The sequence below is a fragment of the Salvelinus sp. IW2-2015 genome, linkage group LG2, assembly GCF_002910315.2.
Source record: "Salvelinus sp. IW2-2015 linkage group LG2, ASM291031v2, whole genome shotgun sequence".
NCBI lineage: Eukaryota > Metazoa > Chordata > Actinopteri > Salmoniformes > Salmonidae > Salvelinus > Salvelinus sp. IW2-2015.
In genome coordinates, this window is record NC_036839.1 from 34,769,909 (window position 1) to 34,787,549 (window position 17,641).

Below are 17,641 nucleotides of genomic sequence, written 5' to 3' on the forward strand. Positions count from 1 at the left end.
CCAGAGCGACTTACAAATTGGAAAGTTCATACATATTCATCCTGGTCCCCCCGTGGGGAATGAACCCACAACCCTGGCGTTGCAAGCGCCATGCTCTACCAACTGAGCCACACGGGACCGGCTTCCTATTGCGAAATAGGAAGCCGATTCTAGATTTTATTTTGAATTGTAGATGTTTAATATGAGCCTGGAAGGAGAGTTTACAGTCTAGCCAAACACCTAGGTATTTGTAGTTGTCCACATATTGTAGTTGTCCACAAGTCAGAGTAGTGATGCTAGTCGGGCAGGCGCGTGCGGGCAGCAAGCGGTTGAAAAGCATGCATTTAGTTTTACTAGCGTTTAAGAGCAGTTGGAGGCCACGGAAGGAGTGTTGACTGGCATTGAAGCGTGTTTGGAGGTTTGTTAACACATTGTCCAAAGAAGGGCCAGATGTATACAGAATGGTGTYGTCTGTGTAGCGGTGTCAGGGAATCACCCGCAGCAAGAGCAACATCGTTGATATATACAGAGAAGTGAGTCGGCCCGAGAATTGAACCCTGTGGTACACCCATAGAGACTGCCAGAGGTCCGGACAACATGCCCTCCGATTTGACACACTGAACTCTGTCCGAGAAGTAGTTGGTGAACCAGGCGAGGCAGTCATTTGAGAAACTAAGGCTGTTGAGTCTGCCGATAGGAATACCGTGATTGACAGAGTCWAAAGCCTTGGCCAGGTCGATGAAGACGGCTGCACAGTATTGTCTTTTATCGATGGCGGTTATGATATTATTTAGTACCTTGAGCGTGGCTGAGGTGCACCCATGACCAGCTCGGAAACAAGATTGTACAGCAGAGAAGGTGCGGTGGTGACAGTGTTACCTAGCCTCAGTGCAGTGGGCAGCTGGGAGGAGCTCTTATTCTCCATGGACCTTACAGTGTCCCAAAACTTTTTGGAGTTAGAGCTACAGGATGCAAATTTCTGTTTGAAAAAGCTAGCATTTGCTTTCCTGACTGACTGCGTGTATTGGTTCCTGACTTCCCTGACAGGTTTCATATCGCGGGGACTATTCAATGCTAGTGCAGTACGCCACAGGATATGTTTGTGCTGGTCGAGGGCAGTCARGTCTGGAGTGAACCAAGGGCTATATCTGTTCTTAGTTCAATTTTTTTTGAAAGGGGCATGCTTATTTAAGATGGTGAGGAAATTACTTTTAAAGAACGACCAGGCATCCTCGACTGACGGGATGAGGTCAATATCCTTCCAGGATACCCGGGCCAGGTCGATTAGAAAGGCCTGCTTGCAGAAGTGTTTTAGGGAGCGTTTGACAGTGATGAGGGGTGGTCGTTTGACCGCAGACCATAGCGGATGCAGGCAATGAGGCAGTGATTGCTGAGTTCCTGATTGAAAACAGCAGAGGTGGATTTGGAGGGTAAGTTGGTCAGGATAATATCTATGAGGGTGCCCATGTTTACAGATTTAGGGTTGTACCTGTTGGGTTTGTTGATAATTTGTGTGAGATTGAGGGCATCTACCTTAGATTGTTGGACTGCCGGGGTGTTAAGCATGTCCCAGTTTAGGTCACCTAACAAAATGACTTCTGAAGATAGTTGGGGGGCAATCAATTCACATATGGTGTCCAGGGCACAGCTGAGAGCTGAGGGGAGTCTATAACAGGCGGCAACAGTGAGAGACTTATTTCTGGAGAGATTCCTTTTTAAAATTATAAGCTCGAACTGTTTGGGCATAGACCTGGAAAGTATGACAGAACTTTGCAGTCTATCTCTGCAGTAGATTGCAACTCCTCCCCCTTTGGCAGTTCTATCTTGACGGAAAATGTTGTAGTTGGGGATGGAAATCTCAGAATTTTTAGTGGCCTTCCTAAGCCAGGATTCAGACAYGGCAAGGACATCAGGGTTGGYGGAGTGTGCTAAAGCAGTGAGTAAAACAAACTTAGGGAGGAGGCTTCTGATGTTAACATGCATGAAACCAAGGCTTTTTCGGTTASAAAAGTMAAAAAATGAGAGTGCCTGGGGACACGCAGGGCCTGGGTTAACCTCCACATCACCCGAGGAACAGAGGAGGAGTAGGATGAGGGTATGGCTAAAGGTCATCTAGTGTGTTGGGGACAAAGAATAAAAGCAGCAGATTTCTGGGCGTGTTAGAATAGATTCAGGGCATAATGTACAGACAGGGYTATGGTGGGGTGCGGGTACAGTGGAGGTAAACCCAGGCATTGAGTGACGATAAGAGAGGTTGCATCTCTGGGTGGTGGGACAAAGGAGGTATCTGAGGCATGTTGAGTGGGACTATGGGCTCCGCAGTAAACTAAAACATTTTTTATTTATTTTACCTTTATTTAACTAGGCAAGTCAGTTAAGAACAAATTCTTATTTTCAAGGACAGCCTAGGAACAGTGGGTTAACTGCCTTGTTCAGGGGCAGAAAAACAGATTTTTACATTGTCAGCCCAGGGATTTGATCTTGCAACCTTTCAGTTACTAGTCCAACACTCTAACCACTAGGCTAAACAACAGTATACAAGGCATATTGACATTTGAGAGAGACAAAGCAATCACAGGTGTTGATTGGGAGAGCTAGCTAAGACAACAACAGCTAATCAGCTAAGTCAACAACAACAGGTAAAATGGCGATGTATGGGCAGAGAAGGTCGCTTAACTACACACAGGGCCTGAGTTCGAGGCTGGGGCCGACAGATAAACAAGAAAACAACAACAAAAAACAGTGCTAGAGGCATCACTACAGATCATGGTTTGATTCTATGCTGTATCACAACCGGCCGTTATTGGGAGTCGCATAGGGCGCGCACAAATGGCCCAGCGTCGTCCAGGTTAGGGTTTGGCCGGGGTAGGCTGTCATTGTAAATAAGAATTTGTTCTTAACTGACTTGCCTAGTAAAATAAAGGTTAAATAAAATAAAGAAATAAAACAGACACATACATGACTCCCAGTACCTACTATACAGGAGATCACATATATTGAAAATATAGTTCCATTTCCTTCTCATCCAGAGTCATATTCAGTTGCAAAAACTTTAATTATCTGGACTGTTTCCCTCTTAAGTTTGTTTCTGACAAAAATTAGAGGTGTTTAACCTCTCCCCTTTCAAATCATAACCATTTAAGATCAGAGAWTTTAAATTAGGCTAGTTCCAAAACATTAACGGCAAATAGTAGAGAGCCCGAGACAGTTACTAAGTCTTAAATAACAGTGTTATCTAAGATTTGCAACTACCGCATCAAACGCACTTGTTGACCCAATTGAAGTGGAAGGAGCAATCTGTAGAGGATCAAAGCTCAACCATTCTGGGAGATGAACTAAGAGCTAATCCAGTAATCATCTTCATATCCTGCCTGCAGTATTGATGAAATGTGTTTTTCTTCCAGACTTGTTTTTGCTGAAGAGCAATCCTACGGGGCTGTAGCATCCCTGTCCGTTCAGACAAGCATTACTTAAACTAACATAGTCTTTGCTGATGTTCTGCCACCCACCCACACAGACAGACTAACTCCAGTGGGATCGGCTGACACAAACATCCACAACATCCTCTATCGGTTTCTCCCTAATCTAATGCTTCACCCGATCCATACCTCTCTGGTTTCACTGGCTGAATTCTAGAAGCATCTGTTAAGGAGGCACAATGAAGGTGAATGCATGCAGGGTCAAATTCACCAACACTCAATGCCATGTCACTAATTACCTCACATTCAGTGAAAATCACATGGCTCTAGAGTACCACACACACACGCTGCTTGATGTAGTAAGTCTCACATAGTAAGTATCAAGATAATGTGGGAAAATATTTAGCTATCATTTGTTAAGTTASGGCACGACAACGCTTGCTAGTGATTGCTAAATGGCCCTGTTAGACAGGAGGCTGTACTTACACATGGTGTGTGTGCCGTTCTCCTCTCCGTTTACGATGGCCTCTCCGTTCTTTGGTGCGTTGGGTTGGTTGCTTACGGCGGTGGCTGCCATGGCGCAGGCCGCCTGTTGCTGGGCTAGCTTGTCGCGGAAGGCCTGCTGCCGCGTCTGCACCACATCTGGCATCACCGCGTCGATGAGTGACAGAGACTCAATGGGCCGTCCATCAAACACCGTGCCATCCTGCCAACACAACACCAAATATGCAATGGTTACCCCGTTGGATGTAGAGTGCACTGATGGACAATAAATTCAAACTGCAGGATTTACATTTTTAATTTGCCAAGTACAATAGTGTATTGATTTTGGTATTGTTTGAGATTCATGACTTCGATAAACTTATTTTGCATACAAATGACTGCTGAGCTAAGTATTGATCTTAGGCACTGTATTAGTGAGGGCAGTCTTATATAAATAACCCCATTGATTTACATGGAGAGTGTGTGTGGTGTTTGTTCTGGGTGTGGTAGTCCAGGCCAGGGTTGTATTCTCTAGGCACCAAAAGGAGGAAAACAGATTGAAAAAGAACCTTAATGAATAAAACATATATATATATATATACACACACACATACACACTCAGTCAAAAGTTTGGGCACAACTACTCATTCAAGGGTTTTTCTTTATTTTTTACTATTTTCTACATTGTAGAATAATAGTGAAGACATCAAAACTATGAAATAACACATATGGAATCATGTAATAATGCCCCAAAAAGTGTTAAACAAATCAAAATATATTTTATATTCTTCAAAGTAGCCACCCTTTGCCTTGACAGCTTTGCACTCTTGGCATTCTCTCAACCAGTTTCACCTAGAATGCTTGAAGGAGTTCCCACATATGCTGAGCACTTGTTGGCTGCTTTTCCTTCAATCTGCGGTCCACCTCATCCCAAACCATCTCAATTGGGTTGAGGTCGGGTGATTATGGAGGCCAGGTCATCTGATGCAGGACTGCATCGCTATCCTTCTTGGTCATATAGCTCTTACACCGCCTGGAGGTGTGTTTTGGGTCCTGTTGAAAAACAAATGATAGTCCTACTAAGCGCAAACCAGATGAGATGGCGTATATCTGCAGAATGCTGTGGTAGCCATGCTGGTTAAGTGTGCCTTGTATTGTRAATRAATCAYTGACAGTGTCACCAGCAAAGCACCCCCACACCATCCCACCTCCATGCTTCACGGTGGGAACCACACATGTGGAGATCATCCGTTCACCTACTCTGCGTCTCACAAAGACACGGCAGTTAGAACCAAAAATCTCAAATTTGGACTCACCAGACCAAAGGACAGATGTCTACCAGTCTAATGTCCATTGCTCGTGTTTCTTGGCCCAAGCAAGTCTCTTATTCTTATTGGTGACCTTTAGTAGTGACTTCTTTCCAGCAATTTGATTTACGCAGCCTCCTCTGAACAGTTGATGTTGAGATGTGTCAGTAACTTCAACTCTATGAAACATTTATTTGGGCTGCAATTTCTGGCAACTCTAACTTATCCTCTGTGGCAGAGGTAACTCTGGGTCTTCCTTTCCTGTGGCGGTCCTCATGAGAGCCAGTTTCATCATAGCGCTTGATGGTTTTTGCGGTTGCACTTGAAGAAACTATCAAAGTTCTTGAAATGTTCCGTATTGACTGACCTTCATGTCTTAAAGTAATGATGGACTGTCGTTTCTCTTTGCTTATTTGAGCTGTTCTTGCCATAATATGGACTTGGTCTTTTACCAATTGGGGCTATCTTCTGTATACCAACCTTACCTTGTCACAACATAACTGATTGGCTCAAACACATTAAGGAAAGAAATTCCACAAATGAACAAGGCACACCTGTTAATTGAAATTAATTCCTGGTGACTACCTAATGAAGCTGGTTGAGAGAATGCCAAGAGTGTGCAAAGCTGTCATCAAGGCAAAAAGGTAGCTACTTTGAAGAATCTCAAATATAAAACATATTTTGATTTGTTTAACACTTTTTTGGTTACTACATGAATCCATATGTGTTATTTCATAGTTTTGATGTCTTCACTATTATTCTACAATGTAGAAAATAGCAAAAATAAAGAAAAACCCTGGAATGAGTAGGTGTGTCCAAACGTTTGACTAGTACCGTATATATATATAGTTTTTGTGTTCTTTTGCTAAATGTTTTGCTACGGTATGCACTAATGAATGCGACCCAAGGCAGCACTAGAAGGCAGCCTGGACTGGAGCCCCTGGGCTCACCTCGTTGATGCTGATCTCTGCCTCCACATACTGGAGGCCTTTCTGCAGGATGGAGATGAGGGCAGCAGGGGGCACTAGTGTTCCATTGATGTTGGACTGGCTGATGTGGCTCTCGATGCCAAAGGTGAACGCTGAGTGGGAGAAACCTGGAAARGGACAAACAGAGAACACAGTCAGTACAACGAGAACACCAGAGACCCTGCAACACAAACATCTCACTCCTACACAGACATATCTACAGACATCTGCCATGTCTGAGGTGTTATTTCTAACTTTTTATATCAATGTTATGTAAACCAAAAAATAAAAGGGAACTTAGACAGCGAGTCAATCATTCATTCCAAGTAGACTTTTTCAGCGGAAGAAATGTTAAAATGCCAGAGCTATCAAGCATTTATCCAATGACTGTCTTCAAAGAAAGCCCCAACAGTAATCAAATACAGCGGCTAGGATCTCAATAATTCATTCACCCTGTGAAAAATAGGGTAGCGTGAATGGCATGTTGACACAGGTACATATGAAGGGAAAGCGATATTCTGAACAGCCAACAGACAGGTAGAATAGGCTTGGTTTCCACTAACTGTAGTTTCTGGAGTTACTGACACCTCTACTTTCCTATTCCTGCACTCTCTCAAGCTTTTCATCATGTTTTTGGTGAATGTATTGAAGTAGCCATTGGTAAAATGTGTGTCAAAATTCCCAAACCTTTAGGTACCGTTTAGATCAGGGGTGTCAAACTCATTCCATGGAGGGCCTAGTGTCTTGGTTTTTCCATTCAATTAAGACCTAGACAACCAGGTGAGGGGAGTTCCTTACAAATCAGTGACCTTAATTCCTCAATCAAGTACAAGGGAGGAGTGAAAMGCCGCAGACACTCAGCCAGTGGAATGAGTTTGACACATGTGGTTTAGAAAGAGTCAATGCAGTCTAATCCATGACAACATAATCAACAAGGTCAACTACAAAGCCATTCTCAATTCCTACATTACCACAGAAACAAATACACAAGAAATTTGTAAAGCAGAAGTATAATAATCATTTCAGCAGACAGACAGAGACAGGACAAGTGTCTTACAGGGAGGTTGGCAGTCATMCATACCTGACTCCTGAAGATATCTGTATACCAAGAAGTTCACTTCATCACTGGTTATACTCATCTTAGCCCACCTCGATGGAGGAGGTACTGTATCTAGTAAAGATCGGCCCACTCTAAGAAAGAAAGAGAGGAAGACAATGAGTTTTAGATTCATTACACAGCTAGCTACATCGTTTCACAAGATGACAAGATTCCCAATGAGTGGGAAAATGTAGGTTATATCTAGGTAGGTCCCCAATCATTATTACCAAATGACTTGACAGCTACCATTTCCTCACATACAAAGATAAAGCAAGACCATTGTTCAGGCATGTACTTCCTACACACACACACACACTGAGCATGTCAATGACCGGATCACTAAACTAGTGAATCCATCTCTACTTCACAGGCTAACTATTCCCCCCCCCCCCCCTCCCCTCCCCCATCTCTCTGTGATCCGACAGCGGTGTCCATTTCCATTTGGCTTGAGGGGAAAGTGGCAACATTCTACTGTTATTGACCTGGCCACTGATCTAGATGGGTAAAGAAGCCTAATAAAGCAGGACATGGAGTTAAAGCTGTCTCTTATACACATCTAGATGTGTATAAGAGACAGGAGATATTGTTCCCACTGATAAGGGCCTTCAGGCTAGGGAGTGCTTGGCTACAAAGAATGATTAATGGCTGTACTAAATTCTACAGGGACTTCAGGTTACGAAAAAAAGAAAGTATGGGAACTGTAAAAATATCTGAACACTATGAAGTGGATATGAACACACACATACTCAATTACATGCTCACTTACACATCCGGATTTACACACACACACACACACACACACACACACACACACACACACACACACACACACACACACACACACACACACACACACACACACACACACACACACACCTGATCTCGCTCTCTTCTCTGTCGAGAACTGTTATAATTGAATGTGTTTATTGTTTGTCTATATTTTTGATGTAATTGTCTACACGTTTATATATGTTTACAACAAGCAAGGGGAAGATATCAAAATTGGGGCACTGGGGAATAATAACATTGTACAGAATACATTTGTACTGTAGTGAAGCCGCCTCTAGAGTAATGCAAGGTCTCTTTCATGATCATGTGAAACGTCAATTCGTATGGAAATGCTGGGATGTGTGTAACGGCTGATTTCCTCCTCTTCGTCTGAAGAGGAGGTGTAGCAGGGATCGGACCAAGACGCAGAGTGGTAATATAATTAACTGAACAYGACAAAATATACAAAATAACCTAACCGAAACAGTCCCGTGTGGCACGAACACAGACACAGGAAACAAACACCCACAAACCAACAGTGAAAACAGGCAACCTAAATATGGTTCCCAATCAGAGACAATGCAAAACACCTGTCTCTGATTGGGAACCATATCAGGCCAATTGACAAACCTAAACATAGAAACACATAACATAGACTGCCCACCCCAACTCACGCCCTGACCATACTAACTAAAGACAAAACAAAGGAAAATAAAGGTCAGAACGTGACAATGTGATTTTCAATTATGGTAAAGGTAATTATGATGCAACTATCACGGCGATACGATATGGATTACAATTATCATCATGAATATTAACGCTATACGCACTAGATGTTACACACATAGACACTCAACCATGCAAATTGGCAGAGTTATTATTTATTTGGACATCACACATTATAGTCTTATACTCTTATACAGACATCGTACACACTCTCACTATCACATCCAATATCATACACATCAACCTACTCAGATTTAGGAAAACCTATTTTTAACTAAGACAAAATCATTTATAACAGAATTTTTCCAGTATAATATAGGTTCAGCAAATCCCCTTATTGTTTGGGATACCTTTAAATGTACCTTCAAAGGTCATTCAAATCAATATTCATCAATACTAAAAAAGCAGTTTCTGGATAAAGAGACAAGATTAACACGGAKAATCCATGAACTAACAGTACAGGTAGACAGCAATAAAAACTATACTACAGAGATAGAAAAGAAGTTAGAGGAAAAACAAAAAGAACTTTAGGAACTTATTCAAGCACGATCTAATGTAATCTACTACAAAAATAAAGCAAACTGGATGGAATATGGAGAAAAATTCACAAAAGTCTTCCTGAATCTCCAACACAGGAACGCTAAAAAAAAGAATTTGCAGAAACTCGTTACTGAAGAGGGAGTCATCTATGATTCTCCTAATTATATTTTAAAAGAGGAAGCTATTTATTTTAGGCAGATGTTCTCTATCCGTCTCATCCTCTCCCACTGAACAAAGATTACAGTAAGGAATTATTTCCAAATAATATAAAAAATKGAATATTATCAAATGTACAGAAAGATCAGCCCGGAGGCCAAATTACAGAGGAATAACATTTTAAGGCTATTAAACCCCAAGGTTTGATGGCATACTGGTAGAGGTATATCAAGCCTTTTTGATATACTAAAAGCTCCATTGTTAGMTWGTTTTAACTACTCCTATAGAAATGGTAGTCTGTCAGGTACTCAGCAGGAAGGTCTGATTTCTCTATTATTAAAACAAGACCCAGATGGCAAATATAAAGACCCAGTCTATCTAAAAAACTGGAGGCCTCTTACACTTYTTGTGATGCAAAAATACTAGCGAAATGCATAGCACTCAGAATTAAAAGGGGTTTACCAGGTATTGTTCATCCTGATCAGACAGTTTTTTTTTACATGGACGATACATTGGAGATAATATATACGACAACTATTAGAAATAATAGAACATCATGAAACATCTAAGAAGCCAGGCCTGGAAAGTTTAGCGGATTTGGAAAAGGTATTTGATAAATTAAGAGTGGGTTTTTCCAATTTTGGTAATTCTCTTTTAAAATGGGTAAAAATTATGTATAGCAACCCCAGGTGTAAAATAGTAAATAACTGCTACTTCTCAGAGAGTTTTGAATTGTCAAGAGGAGTTAAACAAGGGTGTCCGCTGTCACCATATATATTCGTTATGGCCATCAAAATGCTAGCTATTAAAATCAGATCCAATAACAACATTAGAGGATTAGAAATCCAAGGCTTAAAAACAAAGGTGTCCATGTATGCTGATGACTCAAGTTTTATATTAAGTCCGCAAGCTAGATCCCTGCAATGTCTCATTGAAGATTTAGATAACTTTTCAGTGCTCTCTATACTAAAACCTAATTATGATAAAGTGTACCGTCGTGGCCAAAAGTTTTGAGAATGACACAAATATGAATTTTCATAAAGTTTGCTGCTTCAGTGTCTTTAGATATTTTTGTCAGATGTTACTATGGAATACTGAAGTATAATTACAAGCATTTCATAAGTGTCAAGGCTTTTATTGACAATTACATGAAGTTGATGCAAATAATCAATATTTGTAGTGTTGACCCTTCTTATTCAAGACTCTGCAATCCACCCTGGCATGCTGTCAATTAACTTCTGGGCCACATCCTGACTGATGGGCCCATTCTTGCATAATCAATGCTTGAAGTTTGTCCGAATTTGTGGGTTTTTGTTTGTCCACCCGCCTCTTGAGGTTTGACCACAAGTTCTCAATGGGATTAAGGTCTGGGGAGTTTCCTGGCCATGGACCAAAATATCGATGTTTTGTTCCCCGGCCACTTAGTTATCACTTTTTCCTTATGGCAAGGTGCTCCATCATGCTGGAAAAGGCATTGTTCGTCACCAAACTGTTCCTGGATGGTTGGGAGAAGTTGCTCTCGGAGGAAGTGTTGGTACCATTCCTTTATTCATGGCTGTGTTCTTAGGCAAAATTGTGAGTGAGCCCACTCCCTTGGCTGAGAGCAACCCCACACATGAATGGTCTCAGGATGCTTAACTGTTGGCATGACACAGGCTGATGGTAGCGCTCACCTTGTCTTCTCGGGAAAGGCTTTTTCCGGATGCCGCAAACAATCGGAAAGGGGATTCATCAGAGAAAATGACTTTACCCCAGTCCTCAGCAGTCCAATCCCTGTACCTTTTGCAGAATATCAGTCTGTCCCTGATGTTTTTCCTGGAGAGAAGTGGCTTCTTTGCTGCCCTTCTTGACACCAGGCCATCCTCAAAAAGTATTCGCCTCACTGTGCGTGCAGATGCACTCACAACTGCCTGCTGCCATTCCTGAGCAAGCTCTGTACTGGTGGAGCCCCGATCCCACAGCTGAATCAACTTTAGGAGACAGTCCTGGCGCTTGCTGGACTTTCTTGGGCGCCCTGAAGCCTTCTTCACAACAATTGAACCVCTCTCCTTGAAGTTCTTGATGATCAGATAAATGGTTGATTTAGGTGCAATCTTACTGGCAGCAATATCCTTGTCTGTGAAGCCCTTTTTGAGCAAAGCAATGATGACGGCACGTGTTTCCTTGCAGGTAACCATGTTTGACAGAGGAAGAACAATTATTCCAAGCACCACCCTCCTTTTGAAGCTTCCAGTCTGTTATTCAAACTCAATCAGCATGACAGAGTGATCTCCAGCCTTGTCCTCGTCAACACTCACACCTGTGTTAACGAGAGAATCACTGACATGATGTCAGTTGGTCCTTTTGTGGCAGGGCTGAAATGCGGTGGAAATGTTTTTTGGGGATTCAGTTCATTTGCATGGCAAAGAGGGACTTTGCAATTAATTGCAATTCATCTGATCACTCTTCATAACATTCTGGAGTATATGCAAATTGCCATCATACAAACTGAAGCAGCAGACTTTGTGAAAATTAATATTTGTGTCATTCTCAAAACTTTTGGCCACAACTGTACAATATTACTTATTGGATCTTTAAAATATACAACTTTTACAGTTGACCTATAAACCCTGGGTTGATGATAAAATGGGCTGATGGTGAAGTAGACATACTTGGTATTCATATCACAAAATATATAAATAAGCTCTCCACAATGAATTTAAATAGAAAACCTGTAAAAATAGAGAAGATCCTGCAACCATGGAGAGGTAAATTCCTGTCTATTTATGGTGAAATTGCACTGATTAACTCCTTAGTCATATCTCAGTTTACTCACTTACTTATGGCGCTGCCTACTCCTGATGATTCGTTTTTCAAATCATATGAGCAAAAMATATTTTGCTTTATCTGGGACGCTAAACCAGACAAAATAAAACGTGCCTATCTATATAATGAATATGAATTGGGTGGGTTGAGAATATTAAATATAAAMGCACTAAACCTCTCTCTAAAAGCTTCACTCATTCAAAAGTTTTACTTGAACCCTAAATGGTTCTCAAGTAGATTACTAAGAAAAGCTCATCCATTGTTTAAAAATTGCCTTTTTGCCTTTGTGCAGATTGCCATGTCTCATTTTCGATTAATTGAAAATGATACCTTTTTCAAAGTATCTCTCTTTTTCAAAACAAGTATTGCAGAKCTGGCTACAATTTAAATTTCATCCCCCTGAAAAGGTAGAACAAATATTACAACAAATATTATGGCTGAACTCAAATGTGCTGGTTTATAAAATACCTGTTTTTATGGGAAAGATGTTTCAAAATTGTATTGTGTTCTTAAATTATATTGTAAATTGGAATGGTAGAGTTATGTCCTTCATGGAGTTATCAGAATTGTACGGGAAGGTCTGCTCGAGAGTACAACCAATTGATTTCAGCATTACCCCAAAAATGGAGGAGGCAGGGGGCAGTGGGAGGAGGTAGGGAACTCTGTCTGTATGCTATGTCTTGCTTGTCCTATGTTGCTCTGCGTGTGCTCACTGCTTAATGATTGTCTATACTGTAATTGTTTTTAATAACCTGCCCAGGGACTGCGGTTGAAAATTAGCCGGCTGGCTAAAACCGTCACTTTTACTGAAACGTTGATTAATGTGCACTGTCCCTGTAAAAATAAAATAAACTCAAACTCAACTGGTCTGTCTGCCCAATATAAAGTATCAAAACTGGCGGGGGAATAAAAATAGCATAAATAGGAAAGTATACCAGTTTCATTTGAGGACCAGGATGTTGACAACTGTGCCATACAGATTGCAAAATAGTTGGGAAGAGATTTTTGATGTATTCGATGGTTGATATATGAGTTGATATATAAAACAGCGCAAGATTCAAGACTTCGTGCTTTTCAGCTAAAATTACTATATAGAATTCTTGCCACCAACAAAATGTTGAATATTTGGGGCATAAAATCATCGAAGCTCTGCAGATTTTGTTGTGAGGATACAGAATCAATAGACCGTTTATTTTGGTATTGCCCTCAGGTAGCCTGTTTCTGGTCTCAGGTTCAGGAATGGCTGAAAATGCATAGCATGGACCTAAAATTGACACTAGAAATTGTATTGTTAGGAGATCTGGAGAGACCGGGTCAGTCAATTCCGAATATACTAATACTCTTAGTAAAAGTATTTATCTTCAACTTGCAATCTGTGGATTCTATTCGATTAGATAATTGAAATTGTACGTTAAACATCASAGCATAGTTGAAAGATATGTGTTGCGTAGAAACCCGAAGTGGGTGGCCAGCAGATAGTTGGGATGGGCTGAGGGAAGCTGAGGGAGTGGAGTTGCTGTGCGGGAGATAAGAATGATGGTCAAAGATACGTTTTTTTTTTTTAAGTAAAAATAAAACATAACAAAAAGTACGTTTGAATGACACTGAGGGGCAGTGTTTTTACAACTAATGCCGGTTTGCCTGAGGCTGATGCTGTGCAGGTGTTTGTACACATGCAAATACACACACACTCTCATGCAACTGGTATGATGTAGTTCTTGAGCGGCTTCACTGCAAGTATATTGTATGTTTCGGATATTCGATAAAAATAATAAAAAGATTAATAATTTTCAAACAATATATCAATCCATTGTCTGTCTGTACACAGTATATTATGCATAATAGGGTATGAAATATGAAGGTGAGACTGGAATAATACCTTTAGAATTCAGAGAAAAAAATCGTCAAAATCCTGAAACTGTAGGTGCAACCAGTTTGTGTGAAATGCCCTTGAGCACTGCAATAATCAACTTTATTTTGTATCAATGTTATCGCTGGTGAATGAGGACCCAAAAGCGACGTAATAGTAACAGAGTCTTTATTCCAGTATAAACAAAAATGATCTCCCTGGATATTATCAAGGTAATCCAAAACAGGAAACTGAAATCCTCTCGTCATAAGAGAGGAACGACTGGAGACGCGACCACAGACTGCAGTCGCTTCAGGAAGGCACGGCCGTAGCTGACATAGACACCTGCTCACACGCAGCATCTGAAGAAGGCAAAGACACGACAGGGCGGAACAAGGACACAGGAACAGCAAACATCAAACAAGAATCCGACAAGGACAGAAGCGGAAAACAGAGGGAGAAATAGGGACTCTAATCAAGGGCAAAATAGGGGACAGGTGTGAAAGAGTAATGAGGTCGTTAGGAGAATGAGAAACAGCTGGGAGCAGGAACGGAACGATAGAGAGAGAGAGCGGAGAGGGAGAGAGGAAGGGAGAGAGAGGAGAAGAAAGAGGGAAAGAACCTAATAAGCCAGCAGAGGGAAGCACAGGACAAGACATGATATCAATGAACAAAGACATGACAGTACCCCCCACTCACCCCGACTCGTCGCCCCATGGGCGCAGTCGCTCTCGCAGTAGCCCCTGGTCAACAGCTCTGGAGCTCGGCTTCCATCACGAGACGGAACATCATTTCACGAGTCGAGTCCACACACCGCACCCTGTGCTCCATTCCGCATCGTTCCCTCGAGATCTGGTGGAAGTCCAACGCAACTCCTTCTCTCTTCCCTTCTCAGCAATCGTGAACCCCTCCCCAATCCACTAAGTACGGTGACCCTCCGACGTCCGAGAAACCGCATATCCAAGAGCTTCCGTACTTGAACAATAGGTGCGCCTAGCAATCGTCTTCAGGACCTGGCGGGCGCCGCGCCGGCGCAAGTAGTGCGAGAGCGAGAGCGACGCTCGACTAAATTCAAGTACGAGAGAGATCCTTTGGACAACACCGTATCGTACGAGGATCTTGGATAACGCAGCAACGTTAGTTTGAGACTGGCGAAAGGTTCAGCGGTTCTGAGGAAGGAGTTAGGGGTGTCATCTCAGGGACGTGCTGGAGCGCGTGCGTTGATTCGATGAGCCTCGTTGCCTGCCACGGATGATCCACGTCCTCAGGTGCGCTCAGGCTAAGGCGCTCCGAGTGAGTGGGGGGCTCCTGTCGATGTCTGACATGGATTCTAGATTGAGCGAGCGCGTAGAGAACAGCGTGAATCTGGTAGTCCAATCCTGTGCTTCCCCTCTGCTGAGTCAATTATTAGGTTCTTTCCTCTTTCTATCCCTCTCTCTCACCCCAACTTCCTCTGAAAACCCTTCGCACTCCTCCAACTTCGAGAAGCTTCTTCCGTCAAGTGAGTGCAAGGTATCGAGTGCAAAGCACACTGCCCCCACGTCTGGAGCGCGTCTCGAATCACATCTCACCTTAGGAAAGCTACCAATTCCCACGTTTATTGCTGCGCCTTCCAACCGTCTACCTGTTCCCCGCGCCAGATTATCGAAGGCTAGAGCGCGTGCACATAGAAGCAAAGCGATTTAGAGAAGTGGCCTAGATTAAGAATTGGGAAGCTGCTCCTGACTGGTACGACTCGTGCCCGACGTGTACGATGATGCTTGATCGCACTGGATTTTTTGATTTGCTGTCGCGTCAGCTTGCCGATGACAAGTGCAGCCTAAATGACGGCGTCGTGTCACGCTCCTGCCCGTAGGTACGGTGTTCATCCAAAACCGCTCGTATATACATACGCAAAGGAGCGCTTGACGTCTCCGAGCGCACGCGGTGATTCCAGCTAAATGGGCTATACAGCGAGACCGCACCGCGCGATAGAATGCCATCTACACGAAAGAGAGCAGGAACACCGGGCACGACCCACTGAAGTGGGTTACTTCAGGCATACTGCCAGCGGGCTCGCATACCTGATCGAGTGAATGAGAGTCAGTCTTCCCTGTGCTTATGGCATGTACCCTCTCGAAAATTACCCACAGGACAAGAATTCAACTGACAGTATACGCCCTTTCAAGGGAGAATTCCTCCGGGTCAGATAAGAAAGCCACACACATAGAAGTTATGAGTATACGACGTTTTGGAGATATATCGTACCACGCACATATACATGATTACATATAATAATATATCGCCTCAGTGATTGCGGCATGAATGGCTACATGGCACCGAATTCTCACAAAACGCATCGAGACCCACTGCACACAGATTTCAGGATGTTAGCACGTTTTGACGTTCATGAAAGTTCTATACGAGGTAGTGACATCGAACTGACGATGTACATTACTATATGGTTCCTCTATGGTACCCATGATTTATCGCCAATACGATCAAAGTAATAGGAGCGAGCTATGCGACAACCGCTCCGAGATTCGACAGTCTATGACCTAGTTTGAAAATTTATTCAGAGCCTTATTTGGAAGTCGTATTATTAGCTGCAGGAGATACTATCCCGTAACACCATACACATCAATATTCGTCGTGCATGTGCGCGAGCGCTCACGAGACACTAGAGTCAAGTAACAAGTAAACCGAACGAGAGAGAGGTGTCTGTGTAATTTTGGTCCATGGTAAGTACGAGAAGACAGCCTTGAAGACCAATCACGCGTAAAGGCGCACCACCACGGCTTAGTTAGTCACAACACAACTCACGAAGCACCTCCGACAAGAATTGTTACGATGACTGCTAAAGAGCGAGTAATATCATAGTGTATTAAGTGTGGCTGGTAATATGTTATATTAATACGCTTTATGAAGAGAAAATAAACGGTACTTCCCCTGGGTTGGAACGAGCACTATATAAGCAAGTTTCCTTTGACACGACAGACTCACGAGAGAGCTTCTCCGAGAGCGCACCCCAGTCTGACCTCGAGCCCATAATCTACGCATGACTAACGCACTCCGATATGCATAGACCTACGCAGCAATAGAGAATAATTTTCGTCGACGCAACAAACTCGTATCTTCGAACACTTTAAACTGATAGATGGGTTCTACAAGTTACAATCTGCAACAGCCTTGACTCTCTAGATCGAGGGATCAATTATGAAAAGCCCACAGCATTGAGAGTGTGGAAAATAATAACAGAATATATTCATAGACGCACTAAAGTGAGAGACTAGTAGATCATAAGAAGGCGCATCTTCTCAGCCATATTAGGACTAGAGAGGAGCTCACCAGAATACGGTCGCTCGCGATCTATACAGCATCGTAACTTGCAGAATACATACATGGTAGTTCAATCTCTGAGGTATCGGTGAGAAACAAAAATGTGAGCGCATTATCGTCAACTAGCCACCGAAACATACTGGAAATGTTCTATGGAGACACCTGTAGAACATCAGTGACTTACCTGAGGGGCAATCCCAAAGATAAACGTCTATTGATCTCTG

The 17,641-nt window shown here is 42.6% G+C and overlaps 1 protein-coding gene across 1 annotated transcript in view; it reads right to left on the minus strand.

Moving 5' to 3' along the window:
* The window catches only part of LOC111978979 (F-box-like/WD repeat-containing protein TBL1X), a 45,946-nt gene that overhangs the window by 5,088 nt on the left and 23,217 nt on the right, over positions 1-17,641 (minus strand). The window contains exons 2-4 of the mRNA XM_024009239.2: positions 7,238-7,347; positions 6,139-6,284; positions 3,885-4,104 (exon numbers count right to left, since the gene is read on the minus strand). Coding sequence (XP_023865007.1) covers positions 3,885-4,104; positions 6,139-6,284; positions 7,238-7,295 — 424 coding nt within the window. The 5' untranslated portion in view covers positions 7,296-7,347. The remainder of the gene's footprint in view (positions 1-3,884; positions 4,105-6,138; positions 6,285-7,237; positions 7,348-17,641) is intronic.